This window comes from Choloepus didactylus, chromosome 23, assembly GCF_015220235.1.
Source record: "Choloepus didactylus isolate mChoDid1 chromosome 23, mChoDid1.pri, whole genome shotgun sequence".
Classification (NCBI taxonomy): domain Eukaryota; kingdom Metazoa; phylum Chordata; class Mammalia; order Pilosa; family Megalonychidae; genus Choloepus; species Choloepus didactylus.
This window is the reverse complement of record NC_051329.1, coordinates 9,563,389-9,589,450: the sequence shown is the minus strand read 5'-3', so window position 1 is coordinate 9,589,450 and position 26,062 is coordinate 9,563,389. Positions and strand designations below refer to the sequence as shown.

Genomic DNA, 26,062 nt, shown 5'->3' with positions numbered 1-26,062 from the left:
AAGTATATCTCGGGGTAGCCCCACTCAACCAGGGCAGGCCCCACTTTACAACAGGATACCGGCTAATGTATACATGAGGGATAGTGCGTTTAAAAGATCACTCTGCAACTCCTGATAAGATTATTGATACAGGAAAGAATTATCAACTGGTGAATGGTCCATAGAGAAGGTGGGCAGGGAGCCAATGTAACCCCACCCGGATTATTCTCTGCAGGAAAGAAGGAAGAAGGAAACAGATTAACGGGGCTCGGGCTGCCACCCCCTTCTCCACACTTAGATGTTTAACTTGACTCTGACCAAGACTTTGACCTCATTTCCATTTTCAGAAATTACAACAGAAAGAAACCAGCTCCACAGCCCCCCAGCAAGCAATCAAACCAGTGCAGAAGCTGGGACATTCTGCAACGACACCTGGCTCCATCTTTTCCACATGTCAGTGTCCTGAGAATGGTCTAGATTAAAAGAAAAAGGTCACATATTGTACAATTCCACTTTTATGGGATGTCCAAAGTCGGTAAATCCAGAGAGACAGAAAGCAGATTAGGGATTGCCAGGACCCAAGGAGGGTGGAGAGGGGCTGCTAAGGGGTCTCTTGTTGAGGGGATGCAAAAGTTCTGGAACCAGATAGAAGTGGTGGTTGTACAACATCATGAATGTAATTAATGTCGCCAAATTGTTCACAAGAATGTTGTTAAACCAGGAAATTTTTGTTGCGTATCTGTTACCACAATAAAAATTTAAAATAAAATAAAATAACACCCTCCTCCACAAGCAACCAAGAACAAAAGTAACAGGCCTCTCCCCACACTGGCCCCAGACCCAGCCTCCATCTACCATCTTGTCTCATAAACGTTAACTGAGAGCAAAAAGCTCCTGACCAAACCCCCTCAAATTCCTTTTTATGAATGGGAATGATCACTCTCTGCATCTCTGCAAAGCGCTTTGCTGTTTCATCATCTACATTCATTAGTGGAAGGTTGGTGATTCAGAGCAGGTTTTACTATAGCTTTCACTTTCTACCTACTTTCTTTTTGTATAACTAAGGTTCCCCTGTCCCATCAAACCACTTATCCTTCCTATTCAATGTGAAGCAAAATTAAACTAAGAAAATGTTTCACCTATATTCACCCTTTTTTCTGCAGGTCGTCTAAATCTGGAGCATGGCTTTCACCTGCTAACGTCCGTCTGCTTCAGAGCCAAATCATAGAGGAAAGAAAATCAAATGACAACTTATTCCCAATGTCAAGGATCAAGTGTCCTCCTTTAAAATGAGACATATAGGTTGGCATTTGAAGGGGCGGATGTGTGTGCAGCATAAGCCAGTGATCCATAAATAAAACTATGGTCATGACAAGCTGTCGCTTACAGTGTCGTCTCGGTTTCCTAATTATTCCACCAAAGACAGAAGCCTTCAGCATCTCAAGGGCTTTCCAAGAATTTGTCTTTGGCGTTATTAACAGACAGCTGAGCAGGTTATCAAACTAAGAAAACCTAGGCTGCAGACTTTAATTACAAGTTATTTCAGCTGAAATAAAGTAGTTCTAAAATGATACAGATGATGGCTGCAAAATTCCACATGGAATAAGATCTCTCTAAGTCTAGGGGAGGATGGGAAGGGGACATCTAGATTGTGAGCCCAGAGAACACCAAGGAGTTCTTCTATTTACTGTTCTTTCAGCTAGGACTGGAAAGGGAAGAAGTCATCAGAGGACTCAGAGGATGTGATAAGCACCCGAAAGAGAGAAGGGAGACGGACGTCTTCATTTTTTAGAGGCTCTGGGAAAACCTTGCTACCACGTTCATTCATTCAACAAATAATTCCTGGGCGCTTGCTATCTGGCAGCAATTTTCCATATCAAGATATGAGAAATGGGTAAGGAAAAACATGATTAAGAGGTGCTCCAGTCTTCAAGAAGCTACTGGAGCTTGGGATGGAGATGGTCACAATTAACAGAACATGGAAGTCCAGCAGAAAGAGAGACGGGGACAGTGTATCGATTGGGGTCTTGACAGGGAACGAATGGCATCCTCCCATCAGGTCATGGGGGAGAGTTCAGCGAGGCTGGACTGATAAGAGTGAAAGCACGGTTAAGGGAGACCAACAAGACATGAGGATGCACCCCAAGATTAGCAAGCGTGAGGAGCTACGATCTACCTCCCCACTGGGTGCTCTGGGCGAGGGCTGGGAAGGGAAACCAGAAATACAGGGAGAAAGATGACTGCATAGCAGGAGTTGGGGCCTTCAGTAGAAGGAAATGCACAACCTGCAGGGATCCTCCAGGGGAAGGGGAAGGAATAAATACCCTGACCTCTCTCTCCAACCACCTGCCCACCTCCAGCTGGTGCCTCCCATTGGTTGAAACCAAGCAGAAGCCAGAGAGGCACCCGGAAAACATGCAGCTCAGGAAGCTTTCTGGGTGATGTGGGAATTGAGTTGGGTCTAGAAAGATGCAGAGAATTTGTATGTGAGGAAATGAGAAAAGGGGCATTCGGAGAAGAGGAACGACATGGTCAAGGCCATAGGGTGTAAAAGTGAATGGAAAAGATGGAGTAATTCAGTTCCCCTGCAGTGTAGGAAAGATGGGAAGAAATAATAAGCTTCCAATCTGAACAACAGTTTGGGACTTCATCACCGAAGGCCAGGTTATGGATTTGGGAGATGATCTCCGAGACATGGAGAAGCACTGGAGGTTTTATAATAAGGGAGTGGCATGCTCACAGCTAAACTGTGAGACTAGGGCCTCAGAAGGGATCGGGCCTGGAAACAAAGAGGGATGTCTACAATCATTCTGTCGTCCGGTTCCCAGAAAGAGACAAGAGTCCTCCTGCCTCATTAAATGGGACCTGGGAATTAATCCAGCCACCTCCTCTCTTCCCGCCAACCTCATCTCTTCCCTATACCATCCCTTATTTCTATTGTTCAGCCCCCCAAAGGTAGCTGGCATCCACTCACAAGCCCATTAACCACCTTACCGCCAGCACCCTAGTCCAATCCATCACCAGGAGAGAGACCTTTAGCAATCGCCTCTTGATCAGCCTCCCTCCAACCATGGCTGCCCCACCTCTAATCTAATCTATTCTTAGCCTTTAAAAACTTTCAATGGGTCCCCATGGCATCTGGGATAAAATCTAGAATCTTTACCAGACCTCCAATGTACTGAATGCTCGTTAACCCTCTGTGGCGGCTTGGAGCTCTGTAGATCCATTCCCATGGGTGTGAACCCTTGTAAATAGGACCTTTTGATCCAGTTGCTTCAGTTCAGTTAAGGTATGGCCCAGCTGACTTTTGGTTATTCCGATGCAGCATCAACAGCCTAGAACTCTTACCTACGAAGAGCCAGCAGGTAAAACTACTCTTCCCCTCTGCTGAGATCCCACATGTGGTGCAATCCTAGAGACAGGCCTTTCTGGTTTCAGTTTACTCCACTAAAAGGGGGTGGGGGGGTGTCTCTGATGGGACCTTTGGCATCAGGCTCACCAGCAGGCACAAAGTAGTGTGGTGCAGCCACTAATAAACTGGAATCGGAACCCACATATCCGAGGACAGAGGCCTGAGTACAGGTTCTCCAGAAACGGAGACATCCTTCACCACCAACTCTCTCCTCCAATCCGGACCTTTCTGGAGCTGATGACGTCTGTAACATTCTTCAGGATGCACGGAGCATCTTTCGGGGGCATTTTTCACCGGAGGGTTTTGATACACTCCTGGGGACCTGCCAGACTCAAAAGACTTAGCCACCCCGTACGAGAACCCTCTGGATTGCATGTCAGGTGTGCAGGGGCTTCTTTACTTGGTTCCTTTCACTGCACCCTGCCCGTGTCAACTTGCCTCTCTTGTCTTTCTTCGCACTCCTGAGCTCCACGCAGGTCCGCATCCCCTGTGGCCTGCAGGTGACACGTTCCTTCTCTCGGGCTGCTCGCCCAGGTGGTTTTCCAAGGCCTTCCTCTGGCTCACGGGAGACTGGGAAGGACGGGACATGCCGACACCCTGGACCTCCGGAGCCTCAGACCCCCGGGGGGGCACATTCTAAGCCAAGAGCCACCCTCCCTCTCACAGGCCCTGGGGCTTCTCCTTTCCAGGGGAGAGAGGAAGGGACCAAGGAGAATCCCTTTCTTCAAGCAGCCGCCTCCCCCAGGAAATCCCGGCCCACTCCAGCAGGGCTCTAACCACTGCGGGGATATTAAGGCATTCACAGGCCCTCGCTTGAGATTTAAGTTTTGCACAAGGAAACAATAACTGGGGATGGGCAACACTCCCAAACGTTGCCCTCCTCCCCTGCTTCTGCTCTAGGGCCTCCGTTTCTACTGAGAGCTTGACCAGCCTTCTGGATGGGCAGAGGGCGGGTTATCATTTACTTATAGCCATAATCATGAAAAATGGTTACAGCTGTCACTAGCAGATAGCCCACCACAGGCCCAGCAAGGTGGAAGTATTTTCCTCACACCATCCCAGTGACCCTGTGAGAGAGGCACTGTGAGCCCCTTTTACAGATGAGTAAACTGAGGCAGCTGGTCAGCAGCAAAAGCAGGAGTCACTCACCAGTTGCATCTGACCCTGAATCCCACCCTTGTCATGCAGGAGAATCTCCTGGGAAGACTTTAGAAAGCACAAATTCCCAGGCCCACCCCAGACCTACTCAATTGGGGAGGGGGAGGGGAGGGCTGAGAAGCTGTATTTTTTTTTTTTTCACATGCTCCTCATGTGAGCCTAAAGAGGGGTCCTGGGGAAGCCCTGACACACCACACCGCCTCCATGGGAAAGCACCTGGCCCCACGGCGACAAAAGGCAGCCTCCCCACCCCACTTCCCCCTCCTCTTGCCCTTTTCCCCCCTCCCCAACTGTGCTCTTCAACTGAATTATTCTAGGGAGGACAGGAATTGCAGCGAAGGGGACAGGAAGCACCCGGGGCCTCTTTCACTCTTACAGGGGGCCCCCAACTTCTCAAGCCTCCCGGATCTAACTCGCCAACCGCGGAGGAAGGGGGAGCGAGATGAGGCAGAACCCAGGGGACGGGGCACAGCTGTGCACGCGTGTCTTCCTCCAGGGGTCCCTACGTGGCCTCGTGATCACCAGAAATGAAGCTGACCCGCTCCCCACTGGTGAGGGCTGTCCCCACGCCCCCCGTCAGGGCACTTGCACGCACACACTCCAGCCCCCCGAGCAGTCCTATACTCGAGAAAAATTGCCAATAATTTAAATTCAATTGGCAGCCTGGTTTGGCCGCTGGAGATAATGGCTTAGGAGGCAGGAGGCGCCCCCAGCTCCCTTTGCAGAGGCAGCACGGCGTGGTCTCCCCCTGGTTCCTCAGTGTCCTGCCCTGCGAGTTAACCGGCAAGCAGGCTGGGTAGAAGCGTCTGGCTGGAGAGCGGGGTCAGCTCACTAATAAGGCTGAGGTCAAAGGTCGGGCCTCAAATAAGCTCAGTTTCCTCAGCTCGGCTCCGAGGTCACAGACGGGCCCCCCAAATCCCGCCACCTGGTCATAAAAGGAAGCGGCCAGAGGGTGGTCACTTCAAAACAAATCCGTCACCACTCGTGCAAACAGCCCATCGGGCGAAGGGTGACGGATGGTGACTCGGTGGCATCTTTGATGGGAAGGACGCGGCATCAGAAATGACCTCGTGGCACCTAATCAGTTCCAGAAAAGGACTTTGTTCTCCTGGAGAGAAGGTGAGAGATCAAAGCATTTCTTGCTAATCATCATTTAGCCTTAATTACTCGTTAGGTAACCGGACCCGGACCAAATACGGCTCCCTCCTCCTCGGCATCCTGACAGCCTCAGAGTGCCCTTGATCTTTTGACCCAGACGGCATTAAATTGAGGGGAAGCCGCCGGCAAACCTGGGAATGGAAGGACCCCGGGTGGCCCGAGCAGTCAGTCGTTTCGTGGCTTCTTCCTTTCTGTTAACTTTTTAACCCCACCAGCCAGGAAATGCATAAACACGGCAGCCACACTCCTTCCCCCCTCCTCACCACCCGGCCCCTCACTGCTCAGTGAAGGAAATAGGCTGGTCTGGAGACACCTTAGTAGGATGAGCTGTGTGACCCCAGGCAAGCTGGTGGCCCCCTCTGAGCTCCCAGTGTCCTTAGCTGCACCACAGACATACCAATATCCACCTCTGAGCCTTGCTGAAAGGACTAAATAAGAGAATGCATCTAAAAACCGGTACCTAGTCGGAGGAGGGGGTTCCGGCTGTGCCAGTAATTTATATCCAGAGCTCACTGGCTCCAAAATAATGTATAATAAACTTTAAATTTTAGATCACAAACTAAATTAAAAAGAACAAGACTATGCCAGGATGGCTAAAATCAAAGAGACCGACAATAACAAGTGTTGACGAAGACATGGAGAAATCAGAACCCTCATGCACTGCCAGCAGGGCTGTAAAATGGTGCAGCTGCTGTGGAAAAGTCTGGTGATTCCTCAAAAGGCTTCACATGTTGTTACCCCATGGCCCAGCAATTCCACCCCTAGGCACATACCCAAGAGAACTGAAAGCACATATCCACAAAAAAACTCGTACATGAATGTTCGTGGCAGCATCATTCATGCTAGCCAAAAGGCAAAACAACCAAAGTGGCCATCAACAGATGAAGGGACAAACAAAAGGTGGTCCATGCATACAGTGGGATATTACTCGGCCATAAAAAGAATGAAGTTCTGATCCATGCTACAACCTGGATGAACCTCAAAAACATGGGGCTAACTTAAAGAAGGCAGTCACAAATGGACCAGAAAGTGTGATTCCATTTCTATGAAATGTCCAGAATAGGCAAATCCATGGAGACACAAAGGAGATTAGGGTTGCCAGGGGCTGGGGGGAGGGGAGGAACGGGGAGAAACTACTAAGGGGTACAGAGCTTCTTTTACAGGGTAAGAAATTGTTCTAAATTTAGATTGTGATGATGGTTGCACAACTCTCCAAAGACATTAAACATTGACCAGTACACTTTAAACGGGTGAACTGTATCATGTCAATTAGATATTTAATATACACCATTTTTTAAAAAAGGAGAAAAAAAAAAAAGTGAGAGAGACAGAGTGGCACCCAGTAAGTCAGTGCAGCAGATCCCTCCTTCTCTCCCCACCATCCTCTCCCGACTGGCCCACAGCTCTGATTACTCCCACGAGCGTACTGATATCTAGGAATGCGGATCACGTGCACAGATCAGCTTTTATAAGCTCCACTTCCACGGGGATCTTAAATAAAGTCTATTGCTCCCCATTCCCAGAAGGCTTTGGAGGAAAGGGGGCTTAAAAAAAAAAAAACTCCCTATGAACCACTTAGGGGGTGGGCTGAGGGTCTCAGGCAGGAAAGAGGGGCCCATGTGTCCCCCAGATGTGGCTGCCCCCAGAGAGGCCCATTTGGGTGCCTCCATTACTTCAGAGATTACAGTGGATAGTGGCAGGTTGGTTTTTTTAAAAGCCCATGTTCTGCAAACCCTACTAACTCCCCTGGGGCACCTCCTCCTCTGCAAGGAGGGATGTGGGCACTGAGGCAAAGCCTCATTTTACCCATCACATGAAGCCCGGCTGGGGGGCTCGTGGGCTGTTTCAGGGCGCTACACAGTTTGGGGACTGATAAGCAGCACTTGCATTGATTGCACACGCAGGGTAAAGTCAACTTTAAAACCCCACGCTTTCCTACCGACTGGGGACCTAAGAAAGAAGATGTGGTGAAGCGAATCCTGTTTTGGCCCTATCATCATCTGTGTTTCCACAAAGCTTCAAAGAGAATTCAACACCCGCAAGTAATGGCTACCCTTTCCCTAGCAATTCCATACTTGAAAAGTTACCCTAAGGAGATAATCAGACAAAACAAAAAGAATATTCTAGAATAGTGCTGTCCACTAGAAATATAATGCGAGTAACATATATCATTTTAAATTTCTCGTAACACCATTAAAGAAAGGTAAGAAAGGAACAGGTGGAATTAATTTTTTAATTACTTTATATAATCACTTTATACAAAATATCACTTCAACTAGGGTAGCCATATTTAACAAATAAAAATATAAGATGCCCACTTAAATTTTAATTTTGAACAATGAATTTTTTTTTAAGTATTAAGTATGCCCCAGGCAATATTTGGAACATGCCTATACTGAAAAAAAAAAAAAAAGTTGTTTAACTGGGCATCTGTTTTTTTAATTTGGCAACCCTAATTTCAACATGTAATCAATACGAAAAATCTGTTAAAGAGGTATTTTACTTTTTTTTTCATACTAAGTCTTTGAAATCTGGTGTGTATTTTACACCTATAGCTCATCTCAATTTGGACTAGCCATATTTCAAATGCTCAAGCAGCTACCGTTTTGGACAACACAAATCTAGAATGTTCCTTGTGGTGTTTTCTATGGTTGCAAAAAAGAGAAAGAAATTAGGAAAGTACCCATCCACAGGGGACTGCTTAAATTACAACTGACATTTAGAGAGAGCTAATCATGGGTTAGCCCTGGTCCTAGAGACTTTGCATGCATTATCTAATTTAGTCTGCAATAACTGCTTGAAATAGGTACTAGGCACAACCTCTTTTTACATATGAGGAAAGTAACTTTCAGGAAGCTTACATAATTCACCCAAGAAAGCGGCGAGTGTAGACAGAGCAATGGCTAGCTAAATGGACTGATACATGCATCTCCTGCTTTAGCAAGGTCTTTGGAGGGCAGCTCACCAAAATGTCTTTGGTTTTCTCTGCACAGTGGGCTTTGAGGCGGGTGCTGGTTCAGAGCTTAGTTTCTATGTCAAACAGACCAATTTCTGAGTCCTAGTTCTGCCATTCACTAACCAAGAGCCCTCAACAAGTCTCGGTTTCCCTGTCTGTGAAATGGGAGATGCAACTCTCTACCCCACAGGGTCGCCGGAGCCGAAACAACGTAAGGGGCGGAGAGGACCAAGCAGCAGCCAGCAGCTCCTAGTAAGTTCTCAATAAGGCAACTATTATTCTTACTAGTTTCCATGCCCTTTATTCTGATTTTTTTTTGGTGAGCACTGATGGTTTTCCACAAAGATTTAAAAAGTTATTTTCAAAAAGGGCAAACAGCCCATGAAGCAGCTGGAGGAAGAGGAAGGTAAGAAAGAAGGAAAGAATGAGGAAAGGAGGAAGAAGAGGAGGGAGAGAAGGAGGGGGAAAAGAGAGGGAGTGAAGGAAAAACCCACCGAATGCCGAGAAAAGGTGAGGCGCCACTTTCCCACAATTTTCTGAATGACCACCAGAGGGCACTGCCTGCAGTTTCCACAAGGAGGTAAAAAACGCTCCCTTTTAAAACCAAAACAGAACCCGCGTGGGGCATTTACCCTCCAGGAGGCGGTTCCGGCTGGGGAAGCCTGTGTCTTACCTTTGGAGTCTTCTTTGGCCACGTGACCAGGGGGACCCCGGTGATGGCGAGACTGGGGTCATCCTCTGCGTGCTCCTTCAGGACGTTCTGTGGCCAAACAAAGGAGCCGTATTAGCTCAGGGCAGAGGGGGGTCTCTGAAGGGGGCCTGAGGTGAGGTCTAACCCAGCAAAAGCCCAAGAGCGTTGCACAGAGTCAACGCCTGCCCCCAACAAACCCACTCCCTGACACTCAGTACAAATTACGTCACCAGGGTCCCCCAGGGTCCGCAGAACACGCAACAAGCCTCCCTCCCTTCTGGGAGCTCCTTCTCGGAGTCACTGAAAGTGTCCAGGCTACTTAAAGACTCTTCTGTTCTAATCATTCATTCATTCATTCATTTCACTTATTCAACAAACATTTGCTGAATCCCCGCTTGGTGCTGCAATTTGGCAGTGAATGACGTACCATCCCCGAGTGTGGATGGAGTGTACGTGTGGGAGGCGGGCAAACGGATCGCTCAGAAGAGTTCATTAAAGTTCTCGATTCTGAGCTAAGCCTTGAAGAATGAGCAGGCATCTGCTCTGGTGAAGCACCGGGGAGGGCGTTCCAAGGAGGGTGGCTGGAGCTCAGAGCTGGAAAAGTGAGCGCAGCAGATGGGGCTGGGGCAGCTCCGCATGCACGGAAGGCCCTGGAGAGGCTTTTTCACCTTTCCCTGGGGGTCATGAGAGGCCTGGAAGGTTTGGAGCATGGAGGAGTAACACGCTCATTCAGTGACAAACACGACTTCCGGCTGAGTGCTTGCTCGGCACATCCAACGCACTGTTTAAAACGATGCACATTTATCGCCTCATTTATTGCTCACCACAACCCCATGAGGGAGGCACGAATATTGTCATCTTACATATGAGGAAACTGAGTCAAGGCTGACTTTGGTCACTTACCCACAGGCAAGAGCTCACACGTGGCAAACTGGGATTTGAACGTGGAACACGGAAGTCGGCTCCTGCGATCACTTCCCAAACACCAAGCTCTTTGTTGTTCATAAGCTTACTTGTCAAAAATATTTACTTGAGTTGATTTGAACTTCTGAAAATCACCCAGTTCTGGGTTCTAAGTCACAAAACCACCAGGGATGGAAAACAGAAAGGACTTAAGAGTGGAGAGTGATGGGGAAAGTAGCGCTGTCATGCTCTGGCTATACCATCCTCTCCAAGGGCTAATTTAATGTGGAAAACCGTAGGAACTTTCTGTGCAGAGAGAAAGCTCAGTAAATTGAGGGTAGATTGTCCTCTTTCCTACCAAAGGGATGATTCAATAATGCAGGACCCAGCCCCGGTCAAAAAATAATAATAATAATACCAACCACACAGCCCCCTTGACTCCCATGCACGGGTCACTGATCACACTTACAACACCAAGTGTCAGCCCCTTCCCGGGCACACAGTCTCACTTCAGTCTTCCCCAGGACGCAGTGGGGGCTGGGAGGTGGCACTGCAGACACAGCTAATGTGCACAAATTCATCTATTACTCAGAGAAACAAAAACACAACCAGCTGATAACCTGGGAACCGTGAGCCCTGCCCTGTTCTCCCCTCGGGCAGATTCCCTGATGCTTCTCACAGTGGGAGCAGCTCAACACGCTGATTCTAATCTGGGTGTGGAAAGATGCATAAAAAAATTTTTTTTTTTTTTTTTGCAACATGGCCCTAGACACAAGTCGACAATCTGTTTCACCAAGGATGGAGCTGCCTGGCCAAATCGCTGACAGAAAAAACTGGCCGTGGTGGTCGTGTGTCAGGCTGGGGAGGGTTCCGCCCCCCCGCCATGGTACATAGTGCGCTACTGTTTAGGGGGGATTTGAAGGCTCTGTAAGGGTCATGCCTTCTCTGGGGCAGACTTTAGAACCTGATCCAGGTGAGAGGCCCCTTCTCGGAACTGTCCCCAGTCAAGGCTCACTGAGGCTCAAAGGACTTTGACACATTGCTCCGGACCAGTGGAAAGTACTGGACTTTCCACCCCGAGACCACCCCCCAAACAGATTCTTTGTGGCATCAGACTTTCTGTCCTACACGGGGGGTTCTTGGGCTACATCCACGGCGTGCCAACATGTAGGGACACAGACCCGTCACTGACGTATTCTGAACCACAACCATTAATTTTGGGGTTGTACAAAAACATTCAGGGATTCCACGAGGAGAAATTGTGGCGTAGCACCTGCCAAGAAGCACTGAAGCTCTCAGAAAATACAGGTCGGCTGAAGATGATTTTCCCTCCCTGCTCTAATCTACTCGGCCACTTCTCGGTTACTCTATTTGCTGTTTCTACTTTTCTGATCATCATCTGGGTGCCTGGCTTTTCAGAATGTGTCACCACAAAGTGGGCTGCAGAATGCCCCCCTCTCCCCACAGGTACTGGCGACAGGGCCTGCTGCCGGGGTTCAAAGCCGAGCTCTCCCACGCACGGCTGCCTCAAAGTCCCACAGCCAATGTCGAGGACTGAGAAACGCTGTTTATAAAACGTCTCGGTGCACTGCTCCGTCCCCAGTGCCTCACACAGCGCCTACTGTACGATAAGCTTCCCGTACATAACTAAGAAAAACAAATGCAACAACCACCAATGGAGGGACGTTCTACAGAATACACATTATTCTCATCAAAAACCAAGAAACCGTCACAGCCAAGAGGAGCCTCAAGAGATGGGACGACTGAATGAAATGTGGGATCCTGGGGTAAAAAAAATGGACATTAAGTAAAAGCCAAGGAAATCTGAATGAACTATGGGTTTTAGTGAATTATGTGTCAATACGGGTTCATTCATTGTTATAAACGTACCACATTAATGGACGATGCTAACAAAACTGCCTCAACCAAGGGTGAGGGTGGGAGCTTATGTGGGAACTTCGTACTATCTGCCCAATTTTCCTGTAAATCTAAAACTATTCTAAAAAATAATGCCAATTAATAAAAATAATTTTTTAAATGACAAAAAGTGTGGTAATAACAGGTACAGGAAAGCAAGACAGGATTCTTAGGCTGTCAACTTTTCTAACATGTGCAGCATATTTTAAAATAAAATGCACACTGGAATAGCTTGAAGTAAATACCTGAAACTATCAAGCTCCAACCCAGCAGCCTTGACTTTTGAAGACGATCATATAACAATGTCGCTTACAAGGGGAGACAGTGTGACGGTGAAAACGTGGATCACACTCTCTTTATCCAGTGTATGGATGGATGAGTAGAAAAATGGGGACAAAAACTAAATGAAAAATAGGGTGGGAGAGGGGGGATGATTTGGGATGATTACTTTTGATTGTATGATATGTGAACACATATATATCTCAGTAAAACTGAATTTTAAAAAAATGTAACAGGAAAGAACCAAGAACGGACATGATTCAACTCAGGTGTAGGTTTCACCTGGGTGTAACTGTGGCCACTAAAGGTGGGGGGCCGTAGGTGTGGTCAGCCCATGCAGATAGGGGCATTTCATCACTGGCATCATTTAGAATTAGTTTTGTTTTTTAAATCTTGTTTTTAAGCTCACCATAGACCTTGCCCCATGCCGGGCAGACCACTGCCACTCCCCCTTCCCCTCAGTCCACCGTGCTGGGGGAGGTTGGAACAGATAGGTGAGGACTGAATTGGGGGGCAGGGGTGACGTATTTTGTTGAGTGAATCCATGAGAGTAAGACTTATTGAGAACTTGCTCTGTGCCAGGCACTGAAATAAATATTTCACATCCACTTTCTCACTTCCTTGCCTCAACTACCCTGGATAGCACAGACGAGGAATCCAGGGCTTGGGCAGATGACGTACACTCGAGCCCACACAGCAAGGGGGAAGTCGAGGATGAACCCAGATCCATCCAACTCCAAGGCTTGTGCTCTTTAAACCTGACAGCACTCAGGGCAAAGCTGTCCCTCCCTAAGCAATGGATTCAGATGTTCTAGAAAGTATAGGGTGGGGACCTAACACCTCACTAGTGAAAACAGATACTTTTTACTTGGGGGGAAAAAACTAGGTCTAAGTCAGAAGGTCTGGGTTCGACTTCTACAACCAGCAGACTGTGGAACCCTGAGTAAGCCTCAGTTTCCTGTTGACCCACCCACAGGTAAGAACAATGAATGCTATCCACCCACTTCCCCTACGGAGCTAGATGTGATCTTACTACAATTCTTACTGGCATTTATTGAGGGCTTGCACTGGACATTAAAACAATCCCATGTGGGGAACAGGGCTGATTCTCCCCATTGCATAAAAGCAGAAATTGAAATTCAGAGAGATTGAGTGACTTGCCCAATGTCACACAGCTGGCAGAGGGCAGAACCTCGCGCTGCCCACCTGACTGCAAAACCAGGGATAGGACCCCTGGGTGATTCAGCCTCAGGAAACCATTCCAGTCCCCTCTGAACTTGATCCAGTCTTCAAAAACGTAAAACCGTCCAGGCTCCATATTTATCTTCTATTAACGAATACAGAAGTGGGCCATCCTCATCTATTTCTTGCAAATCAGAAAGCAAACTAATTCAGCCACCAACTCCTTCGACAGTATTTCTCAAATCTTCCCCCAATTACAGAGAAGGTGCTTATTTGGAAGTGGGCCCCCATAAGCACGAAATTTCTTTGACATTTCATGTTTTCTCTTAATAATCCATGTGAATTTCACACCCTCCTCCGCAATATATCAGTGTTTGTTTTAACCTAAAAATCTAAAATGAAAGTTTCCCAAAGAAAAAAAAAAAAAAGGTAAGGAAAAGGTTTTCCAAGATGATTCTCCACCATTTAGCCAAAGCCTTTTAATCCCCACTTAGACGGTTATATACACACGGTTAAGGGACTGAGCTCATGCTTTCCACAGGACTTTCTGCCCTCTTATTTATCCCAATCCCAATCTCTAAGCTGGGGATGACAAGCTCCAATGCCTCCAGGGAGCTGGCAGGTAAAGTGAAAGATCTACAGGAAGGAGCAAGACGGAGTGGTGAGCTCTATGGCAAACTGGAGATCACATGCCCAATTTAAAGAGGGCAAACACTACTCAATGCCAGCTTACCATCTACCTGTGGGAATACAGCCAGATCTCTGATTTTTCAGACAAATGCAAAGATCCAGATTTTTATGTGAAATCTCTCCACTCTAAATTTGGCAACTCATCGGAAATTGTTTTTTTTTTTTTTTTTTTTAAACACTGTAAGACAGACATACCTGTGGGCAGGTGTGGCCCATAGGTGACTGGAAATATTGCCCACCCACCTTCATTTCCTTTGCGTCTCCTTTTAAATTGCTTCAAGATTTCCTGTTAAGTCAAATTCAGAGCTGGAGCTGGTAGGTCACAAGCACCGGGGTGAGGCCTCGGCGCTGGATGTCTGGTGAACAAAAAGCTAGTGCTGGCGATAGTCTTATTAAATGAAGACCCCTCCCCGGCCACGGCACACGCTGCCCCCAGGGAGCCAGGACCCCCTCTGCGGCCACCAGGGGGCGCCCCGGGCTCTGGCCCTTGGGAAGTATTTTCAGCCAGACTCAGGGAAGAGATGATTCTAATTGGAGATTTTCTTTCTGAGAAATAAATTGCGCTGGAGGGAATCTTGTCGCTTGCTTCCCTCAGCTCTGCCGGGATATATCCACTCCCTGGGGGCTCTCAGGAGCCCAGAGACAAGGAATGCTGGGTGCCAGCCCCGCTTCAGCCCCCAAAGGGTTATACTCATGACAGAAAGCCCAGGGCAGTATTTCTAAAAGAGAAAGATCCGGATCTTCCAGAAACTATGGACCCTTCTGGAAACTGCCTCCTTTTGTGACCTAACAAGATAACCAGACAGTGGACGTGCCAGTTCTCTGTTCCCCCTTATGCCAACTTTCCTCAAAAAGCTTAATTAGTTAAACAATGGATTCAGGCCCACGGCTCCCCAGGGTGGGACGTTAATAATTAGAAACTCCATCTATGCTGTGACTAAAAATACCGCCACTGTGAGAATAAGGCAGAGCCAGGCATCAGGAAAGAATTGCCAACCGCAGGCCCATAAAAGGGGAAGACAAATGCCAACCTCTGGAGCAGCTTGGGGGCTGTTTTGGGGAATGCAGCATCCTCAGGGGTCCCCCCACTGGCACAGGAAGGACCCCACAAACAGGGTGATGATGTACCTTGGGGATCTCAAGGCCCCTCCCATCCTGAGCCTGCCTATAACAATCCATCGACTGTGGGGTGAACTGTGTCCCCCAAAAATACATGTTCAAGTCCTAACAAATCTGGTGAATGTGACCTGATTAGCAAATAGGGTCTTTGGAGATATGAGTAGTTAAGGTGAGAGCACACTGGAGTGGGTGAGTCCTAATCCAATCCGACAGCCAGGTGTCCACGGAAGCAGATGGAAGCACTACAGCCGTCAGCCAAGGAATGTCACCAAACCACGAGGAGCCGGGAAAAGAGGCGGAAAAGCATTCTCCCATAGAGCTACCGAGGAAGCACGGACCTGCCAACACCTCCGTGCCCGTCTTCTCACCTCCAGCACCGTTGAACACGTTTCTGCTGGTTTAAATCATGGAGTGTGCGTGGTACTTTGTCCCGACAGCCCAGGGAAACTCAGATGACGACGATGATGATGATGATGACGACATCATCTCTAGCTGACTAAACACTTACAGACCGTGGGCCGAGCCTTCACACATGTCACCTGGCTGAATCCCCACCACCTGTGCAAGGCATGTACATTTTCTTAAGCCTTTTTTACCGGTAAGAAAACCAGAGTCTCAAGCCACCTGAGAGCTCTCAGCCCAGAATCTTTGCTCTTAGGAGTTAACGTCTGAAAGCAGTGGTGCCTCGTGGGCCTTCCACCCCGTGGCTCCGAGCATCGTCTTTTACCACTGAGGCTTGCTGGGCCATCTGGCAAGGGGGTCTCTGACAAAGGCCCCCTGCGATGGCTAAGTTCAGGTGTCTGCTCGGCCAGGTTCTGGGGTCCAGCGGCTTGGTCAAACGCTGGCCTAGCCGTTGCAGTGCAGGCATCCTGCAGATACGATGAGCATCTGCATCAGAAGACTGGAAGTAAGAGCGATCCCATCCGTGATATTGGATGAGCAACAACTGTGGCTACCAGAAGAAATGCTGCTTTGTGACTACACGACTGCTCCTCTCTAAGTCTCTGGCCTACTGGCCTCCCCAAGGGATTTCAGATTTTAGAGTCCACCATCAATTCACCGGAATGGCCTGTCCTACAAAATTCAAACTTGCCAGCCCCCCCATCGCATGAGCCAATTCCTTAAAAGAAATCTCATGTGTACAGATATCCTGTGGCTTCTGTTTCTCTGGAGAAGCCTAACACACTCTCCCACCTCCAAGCTCAGGGGTCTCAACGCCCTAGGCCCGGATCTTCACCACCTCGCGGTCACCCTGTTATCCGGAAATCATTTATGACGGGTTTAAGGACGAAACCTGCCCCCAAAGAGCCTCTCGCCCTGCCCGTCTCCCCTCAGACGCCACAGCCCTCTCTCTGAGCTCTAGCTGAAGTGCAGACCCAGGACAGCTCCCGCCTAACTGTGAACCACACTTTATGGGGACGAGCGGTTGAAGGCCAAAGAGGGAAGAGGCAAAAGATGGTGATGGATAACCCAAGAGAGGGTTGAGGGGAAGCTGAGAGGAGGGGAAGGGGGAAAAGAGGGCAAAAAAGCAGGGGAAGGGTGGGGAGCTGGTCCAAATCCTCACCCAAGACGCGCTAACTCATCTCGGGAGCTTATCAGCGTATCACGTTCATGACCTCGCTGTTCCTCAAAACAACTCATGACATGGGTCTCTGTTATTATGCCCATTTCACCGTGAGGACCTCGAGGTTTCAGGGAACCACAGAAGCTAGACTCTGGAAGGATGAGGACAGCCAATCCAATAGGCCCGTTTTACATCCAGGTGAACAGAGAGGTGGAACATCTTGCCCAAGGCCACACAGCAAGTAGCTCAAAGCAGAAGCCGAAACTGAACTTAGGGTCTCTTGTGTCCTGTTCTTCCCATATTCCCACACCTCCAACAGAGCAAGCATCTTTTAAAAAGGAGTCACTGAAGGCACCTCGATGTCAAATCCCAGAAGGGTTTTGCAAAGATGAGGAAGGTTGTGGATTTCTTAACTAGACTTTTACACAACACCCAGACTCTCCTTTCCTTTCACAAACCAAATTAAACAACACAGTCATTTCTGTTTGAATTGAAATCCAGGCCCCCAAAGGGAAGTTTTCAAGGTCCAAACACACTCATCTGATTTGCTCTCATCCGGGTGACAGAAAGGACAAACTCAACTTTCCAAAGTCCTGCCCACTAAAAACAGTAACAGATTTATGGGTACAAAAGGACGCTGTAAGGGGAAAAAGCAGGGATGCAATAGACTATGATTTAATTTTTTAAAAAATTACACATATAAGTTTTTATACAGAGTGGAAAGCTGCAGAAGTCAATTCCCTCAGTGGTTATCAATGGTAACCTCCAAGACATGGGACCTGAGGGGAGGTTTTCTATTCTGCAGTCTATGTTTAAAAGTTTTTATATTGATTGTGTAACATCCTTACTCTTAAAAATTTTTAATGCCAGATTGTAAAAAGGAAATGTCAGATGCAAAAATATAATGAAACATCCAGGAGAGACAAAGGCATAGAGATAGAAAGCAGACTGGAGGTCTCCCTGGGCGGGTGGGGGTGGGGGGGTGCAGCCGGGAGGGACTGGTCAATGGGTATGGGTTTTCCATTTGGGGCGACGTCAGGGTTCTGGAACCAGACAGAGGGCATGGCATGGCTGCACAGCATCGTAAAGTCCTACCTGCCACCGAACTGTACATAATGGTTAAAATGGACAACTTCACGTTGTATGTACATTACCACAATTTAAAAAATACATTACAGTCTCTCTGCATTATTTCTTGCAACTGCATGTGAAACTACAATGATCTCAAAATAAAATTTTTTTTTTAAATTACAAATAAAAGAAAAAGTTGTATTTCAGACAAAAGCCAAAACCCAGCCGTCTGGGGACGGAGCTGTGTTGGGGACCATCTCTAATTCCTGGGGCTCCGGCCACAACGTGCAGCAGCCTCCGAGGTCCTGGAGAAAGGGAGAGAAGGAAAGACACTTCTTTTTTTGCAGAACAAGGCAAAGAACTTAACTGGTAAATAACAGAGGCGGGCAGCACCACTGGCCAGAAGTAAGAATCATTAAAAGGCAGTCGGGGGAGCAGGGATGGTAAGAATTCTGTCTACAACTCACACCCCTAAGCTGTTTTCTGTGTCTCAGTCAAGGCCAAAGAAACCTGAACAGCCGAGAAGAGGAAACACAGAGAACACCGAGAAATGGAGGGAGCACAGCTGCCCACTCTTGCTGACAACACTCCCGCCCCAAGGACAGCCTTGGGTTAAAACATGTTCTGGGGTCTCCAGGGACCGTGAGGGGCTGATGGCCAGGCCAGAGATCCAGGAACTCCCCTGCTCCAGAAGAGAACGACTGGACCTACGTCCACCGCATGGGCACCTGGCCACACTGCGCTGGAGATGCTAGCAGCGACTCCTGTTTTGCTGGGGCTCTCGGGAGGCCTGTTCAGCTGATTTACAAGATCTTCAGCTGAAAAGAGTCTTCTGGGACAAGGCTCAAGAAAGCAAATATCCCTAAAGACAGGCAGGTGCAATTGGGAAGCCAAGTGGCTAGATTATATGAAGAGCTGGGCCAGCCTGATGATAAATGGTAAGTGACCTTCGGGAATGCATTAGGGCATGGAGGGGACTGGGGCATATGGAGAGCAGGGGCCCCATCTAAAGGGGGCAGCTGCTACTCACCTCCCACTGTTTACTGCAGGCCAGGGGCATGGATAGGCAGAATATTTTGCATGGCCTTCCTGAATTTTTAATGTTAGCAACTAATTACAAAATACTAGGCAGGCCAAGCACAATGCCTGGAGGCTGGATTGGGTCCAGGGATTGGCGATTTGCAACTTCTGTCCAAGCAGCAAATCTGTTGCTTCTTCTCTACAGAAAAGCTCAAGCAGTCACCTCTACCTTCTCCCTGGATTTGGGATGGCCTCTGAGAAGGGAGAAATTGATTTCCCTATAGCTACCCAACAAAGCAGTATGGTATGGGGTAAGCACCCCCTGTTGACTTGCATGTATGCCCTTGGGCAAATTACTTAGCCTCTGTGTTCCTCAATTTTCTCATCTGTAAAATGGGATTCACAGAAGTGCCATGGAAGGTGGTGGGAGGTTTACATGAGTTGGTACGTGGAAGACACCTACATAGTGATGGAGACATTTCACCACATGTTAGCACAGGCTGCCTCTGAACTCGACAGCAGGTAGGGGCACCTGGGCCTTATAACCTGGCTAAGCCCCTTACCCCAGGCCCCTCCCACACCGTCAGGGGGCCAAGCTGAATCCAGCCTCGGAGGCCCGGCAGGCATGGGCAGATGCGGGACGGGTGGGGGGTGCCGAGTCCCGTTCCTAAAAAGAAATCTGGTCAACCAGGAACACTGCACAAACAGATCAGAGACACGAAGATGCTTTTAAAGCAAGAAGGAAAAAAAACTGGCTTTCCAAAAGCAAAGAACAGTATTTCCTCATCAGACAAAATGTGTTTTTAACTTATTTGCAACATTTGAGACCCTGATACTATTAATAAATTTTATTATGATTGAAAATAACTTGTTTTCATCTTATAGCATCTCAGAAGATAAAAGCAGCCACCTGACTTCTAAGGTTGCCTTGGAACTCAATATATAAAATCTGCACCAAAAGAATAGGGATTCAGGAACATGCTCAGGGGTGCAAAAATATTTGGGGGTGGGGGGAGCCCATTATTTCCATAAGACTCTCAAAAGCAATCAGCAACCTCCAAAAAAAAAAGACTCAATGAAAACAGACTCTTTAACAAGTGCAGATATCTTTACAGGGATATTCACAACAAGCAATTTCTTTCCGAGTTATAAGATTTTCATTTCACAGCACCTGGCAGGAACACACCTGCCACAGCCAGGTGAGGTTCACCTGGGTGAGAGATTCTGCAGCCCGCCTCCCTCTGTCGGTGGCACCTGCCAGGCTTCGGATATGGGCTCTGCTGTGCTCCACTGGACCCCAAGGGTTCAAACTGCCTGGTCACTGAGCCCCTCGAGGGCAGGTCAGCCTTAGCCTCTCCTTATCCTAGGGCCCAACACAATGTTTCCTAAATGAAAAAAATGCACGAACGAACTAACAATTTCTGGGCTGAGTTTGAACTGTCAACTAAGAAACCTGAATTCTGTTTCCAACCCCAGGCAGCTGGAGTCACCTGGGCAGCAGACATCAGAGAAGGGAGCCCAAGTGCCTCCGAGGCCTCATACCAAAAAGCATTCCCAGAGCTGAGGGAGGAGGCAGGGCCTGGTGGCGGGGTGCTCGCGGAAGCTCTGTTGCCATGTCTGCATCCTCCTCTCACCTTCAGACCAACCTGCTGTGTGGCCTCAGGCATGTCCCTTAACCTCTCTGAGCCTACTTCCCTTGTCTCTTAAGTGCAGAAGTAACAGTTCTCACCATTGGCCTAGCATCGGTGCCTCGCAGGTAATAAGTTCTCAACAAATGTTATCATTTTGATTACTACAGGACAAGCATCCCAACTATTTCCCATTGCTTAAACACACCGTATATTTGTGCATGCCACTCCCTCTGCCTGTAATAGTCTCCCCCACCTGGAGAACTCCTATGCAGCCTCTGATGCCCTGCTCAATTTATCCCCTGCAAAACTGTCCCAGAATTCTGGCCTCAGGTGTGGCCAATCAGTGTCCCCTGCACCCACGTGCATGCCCAGGGTACACACGGCATGCTCGGTGCCACTTAACCCCCCATCTCATGATGTCACCACCTGTCTGCTTCCCTGTTAGACCGTGAGCCACCTGAGGGCAGTGACGGTGCCGTCCTCCTTCCATTCCCAACACCCAGCACAGCAGGTGCCCAACACATCTGGCTGCACGGAGGCCACCGGGAGGCACGGCTGCTCCAGTGAAGCAGGCAGATGGTCCAGGGAAGCCAGCCCAGAGCAGCAAGGCTCGCTGACAAGGAAGGAGGCCACGGGCTCCCACACCCAGTAACAGCTTTCCCACTGTGCCCTTAGCACCTGCTGCCGGCGAAGCCTCGGGTCTCAAACGAGCGCTGGGAAAGAACACGTCGACCTCAGAGTGAGGGTCTGCCAAGCAATCTCTCCGTGGCTCTCACCAGCGGCCCCCAGGGACCCCAGGGACAGTGCACACCCCACTGCTCTGAGCCGAGCCGCCCTCAGGGATACCCGCGCCAGCTGCCGTGCCCGGCCCTCCCCCGCTGCCCACCTTCACGCCCTCCAGGAGGGCCTGCGGGTCCTCGATGCCCTCGGGGACACACTTCTTGTTCTCGGGCAGGGATTCTAGTTTCTCCACCAGGGCTTTCAGACCCTTCAGCTCGAACTCGGTGAGGTGGGTCCACTTGGCGGAAACCTCGGTGGCAGGTGAGCCAGTGGGCGTCTTGGGGTAGTCCACGGGTGTCGTCGTGGACTTCACGCTGTCCTCAGACTCGTTGGACAAAGTCCTCTTGAGGAAGCGTGTGGCAGGGGCTTTGGGCTTCTTTCCGGGCGCCTCCGGGTCCTCGGAGGGGGTGCTGCCGGGCAAGGGGGCTCCATCGGCCGGCGGCCGGGACACCTTCTCGCCAGCCTCCTCCTGCTCCCCCTCGTCCCCCTGGGGCTGCTGCTCGCAGGGCTCCTCGTCCATCTCCAGCCAGGAATCCGACGAGAGGCCGTCTACGCTGGGTTTCCTGGGGGCATCTGCGGAAAGACCGAGACAACCTCCAGACAGCCTCCGGGAGGGAGGCCTCTGAAACCTCCGCTCGCTCGAGAGATGAGGCCTCTTTAGACAAACCCAGGGCTGCAAGCCTCCTGGGCTCGGAGAGGAGAACACGGCTGGGGTCAGAGACTCGAAGCCCAGCTCTGCTTCTTCCCAGCCGTGTGCCAGGCCACCTGCTCCCTGCTTATCTTTTCATGCATAACAATAAGGCGAGATGATGGTATATATTTATACGTACATGTTACCACACACACACAAAAGAGGGCCCAAACACTATTAATAATAGAGCAAAGCGCAGTCCCTTTATCCAGTGTATGGACAGATGGGTGGAAAAATGTGGACAAATATTAGATTAAGAATAGGGTGGGATGGAGGGGATGGAAAGATTTGGGTGTTCTTTTTTGCTTCTATTTTTATTTTGGAGTAAGGAAAAGGTTCAAAATTGATTCTGGTGATGAAAGCAGACCATATGATGGTGCTGTGAATAACTGTACACTGTGGATGACTGTAGGGTGTGTGAATATATCTCAATTAAACTGTGTTAAAAAAGTAAATGAACAGTGGGGGGAGGAGGGGAATGGTAAATTTTGAACATTCTTTTTGATTTTAATTTTTTTGTTTTGGAGTAATGAAAATGTTCAAAGTTTGTGGTGATGAATGGACAACTACCTGATGAGACTGTGAACAACCGACTGCACACTTTAAATGATTGTATGTTATGTGATTATACCTCAATAAAATTACGTTTAAAAAAATAATAGAGCAAAGAATATTTGGGAGGATCAAACAAGACATCACCAAGCAGGATTTCAGTCATGCAACCAGCAATTGAGAAATGAGGATCTCCCTACTGCCTCCCTTCTCTTTGGCAAATGGGTTACAAGAGTCCACGGAAAAGCAGTGACAAGACAATTTAGGAACAAATTTGGCCCAGCTTTGCCGAATGCAGTCTCAAGATTTTCTCTCAAGCCCACAAACAGAATAGGATACGTTCTTCTAACTCCCTAAATACCCGAACAGGAGAAGTGACCCTCTGCTTTCCAGCCCTGGGGATGGCCACACGATCAGAAGCCTTTTCAGTCTCCCAGCCTCTCCGTTCCCACAGGATCTAGGGCTCCGGTGATCACAGCGGTTACTCTGAGATTCCATAATTCTTCACCTTCTCCCAGACCAGGGTGGGAGCCTCAGAAGCAGGTTTTAGGATTTCGGTGTTTTTCACACCTAAACATTCCCATCATCCCCAGGAAGGAGACTCAGAGCCGACCCCCCACTCCCACCCCAAAGTGCAGCGTCCCAGGAGGCACACAACACCGTCCCGTGAAGATCCCGGCAGAAGCATCTGTTCCCCATCACGAATCCGGCCTGAATCCCCTACAGATCACGGAGGAGGGGAGTCGGAGCGGGGGAAGGCAGGAGGCGGCTTACGGTGGGGAAAAAACATCTAAAATTCCCGGAGACTGAAGAGAAGGTGTGCAGACCCCTCTCATTTTCCTACCGCACAATGCAAAAGGCACCGTGAACAAGACATCCAGGAAGCCCCCGCAGCAGAGACAGCTCACAGAGAGCAGGGAGGAAGAGGATTTTCTCCCTCCGTCTCCCTCTCCGGGGGGGGCCCACCGTCAGCTGCCAGATGCAACTTCAGGACAGACAGACGTGTGTGCATAAAGATTCAAGGACAGCCGTTTGGGGGGGGGGGGTGTCCCGTTAAGTGCAAGCAGCGGGGCAGGGGGCTGCAGCTGCCACTCCCATACCACCCACTGCTCTCCCAGGCTCCTGCCTCCAGCTCTGGGCACCCCTTCCACTGGCTGCAAGATGGCCTGGGTCTGGGGGGACAGACTGCATCTCCCCAGTCTGCTCCTGTATAAACAAGAGCCCACCCTCTGGGGAGGGGGAATGGGGTACAGCTAATGGCCAGAGGAACAAAAAGAACCAGGATTCCTTGCTCTGAGGGTCTCCTGCTCCGGCCACCAGGCCAGTGGGGACCAGCCCCTCCCAGCATCTGCAGAGCCACAGACCAGACCCGGAGGCCACACACATGACGCTCAGGGGATGTGGACCCCGTATTCCCAGTGGGAACCCGACAAGGGCTCTCCAGGATTCTGCCCGACACCCCGAACCCAGGGAGTCTCCCAAAGCCCCACGGAAAACTCATTTCTGCACGAGCTGACCCGACGAGGCCGCCGGGCACCCCAAGCCACTCACCGACAAGCATCGATTCCCTCTGGTACTCCTGTGTGAGGTGGGACCTCTGGGTCACACAGTACACATATCTCTCCAGGACATACCAGCACATCTCATAGTAGAAGGGGTAACGGAATTTGGGCTGCACCTGAAACCAGAGAGCCAGGCGGGCCGAAGGTCAGTTTCCGAAGGGGCGAAGCAGCAAAGCAAAGGAAGAGAGGTGTGTGGGACGGAGGATCATAGGGTATCACTGTCATCATCTTAGCAAGAGCACAAATGATGGGAGGGGGCCAGGGGTGGGCTGCAAGGAAGGTGGGAGGGAGGCACTGGGAGGGGCAGACGCCAGGAGCATGCACTGGGGAGGAGGTGGAAGTGGCTCGTGGGGGAGCATCACTGCAAAATTCACGGAAGTGCACGCCCAGGAGGTCGGATGGGGTCTGCTTTGTGCTTCTGTGGGTGCAGAAGCACAGCTCCCCTCTGACACCCTGAGAGATGGACACCACTGCCCCATTCTAACTACAAGAAACACGGACTCCTCATGTTTCTAGAAAACTTTTGCACAGACTCCGTTCTCCCTCCCTTTCACCCCCCTGATAGAAACCAACCCCAAACTTTGCCACTTGCCATCAGGTCACCAAGCATCCCCCCGCACCCTGGGAGGGTGGCCAGGCCAGGCTGATCCATGAGGCTGTGGGGAAGGGGCTCCCCTACGACTCTGGGGAAGGGGCTTCACAGGTCTCCAGGTCTCCACATCTGGCTCCTCCCCCACACCCACCTGGCGCTGCCCCTGCCTTTACTTCCCTGGCAGGACCTGGGCCCCCCTATCGTCAGGGGGTGCACGCCCCAGGCCCAATGGACACAGCCGGGTGCATGAGAATTGTGAAAAGCTGGGCCCCAGGGAGAGCCTGATTTGTGGCAGTTCAGTCTACACAGATGAGATGGCGGCAAAGGTGGGGAAGGAAGCAACATCACAGATGGCCCTAGCAAGGAGATGCTTTCTGGAAACTGCCTCCTGAGCAGGCAAGGAAAGAAGTATGGCCGGAGGGTGGCCCCTGGCTCCAAGTGCTGGGCCCTCATCTTGAGAAACTGCACACTGCATCTTGCACATCCACACCTGCATCCTGCCTGCCTTTTTGCCCTCTTGCCAAGAGCACATCTGCCTCGAGGAACCTCTGCAGATGCCACAGACCTCTCTTCATGTCTCCTATTCTCCAGGAACTTGGGGAGCTGCCGGTTAAGTGAGAACTGTCTCCTACCCCTAGCCACCTTGGCTCTGTGCTAGTCCAGGAAAGGATCCAGTGAGCAGTTGACATTCTGATACTGGGAGACAGAGACAAATAAATACAAGCAGACCTTGTATTTTAGGGTCCTTGATCTGCTGTAAAGTCGATATTCCCAAGTCTCCTCCAAATGCCCACCTAGAAAAGGCCCCAATCCTGCCCTTCCCCAAGAGCACTCGGTCCCACCTCCTCGTCCAGGCCCTGCTGCTCAGCCGTCAGCCGCGAGGCCCTCTCCCGCCTGGTGGTCTCACTTCTCCCATTGCCCCCCGGGTCCATCTGCTCTCCCTGTCTCTGGAGGATGGCATGCTCTGGAATGAGATCGTGGCCACCACATGCTTTCGAGCTCCTTGGGAGATGCATGACATTGGAATCAAAATCTAGTGGTTTCCTTGGCTCCAGCTACTTTCCCGAGAGCCCCAGTTTTTTCGCTGGGAACAGGATTAATCTTTTTACAACGTCACCAGATCAGCGTCCCCTGGAGTTTAAAAAGGCGAGGGGC

At 49.7% G+C, this 26,062-nt stretch overlaps 1 protein-coding gene across 9 annotated transcripts in view; it reads right to left on the bottom strand.

Annotated features, from left to right (window-relative positions):
• The window catches only part of KDM2B (lysine demethylase 2B), a 120,894-nt gene that overhangs the window by 37,720 nt on the left and 57,112 nt on the right, over positions 1 to 26,062 (bottom strand). For all 9 annotated transcript variants that reach the window (XR_005213949.1, XM_037816542.1, XM_037816543.1 and 6 more), the window contains 3 exons: positions 24,305 to 24,431; positions 21,617 to 22,083; positions 9,337 to 9,423 (listed from right to left, as the gene is read on the bottom strand). Coding sequence is in view for 8 of the 9 variants with exons in the window: in XM_037816542.1 (XP_037672470.1) it covers positions 9,337 to 9,423; positions 21,617 to 22,083; positions 24,305 to 24,431 (681 nt within the window). In the remaining variant the exon portion in view is untranslated. The remainder of the gene's footprint in view (positions 1 to 9,336; positions 9,424 to 21,616; positions 22,084 to 24,304; positions 24,432 to 26,062) is intronic.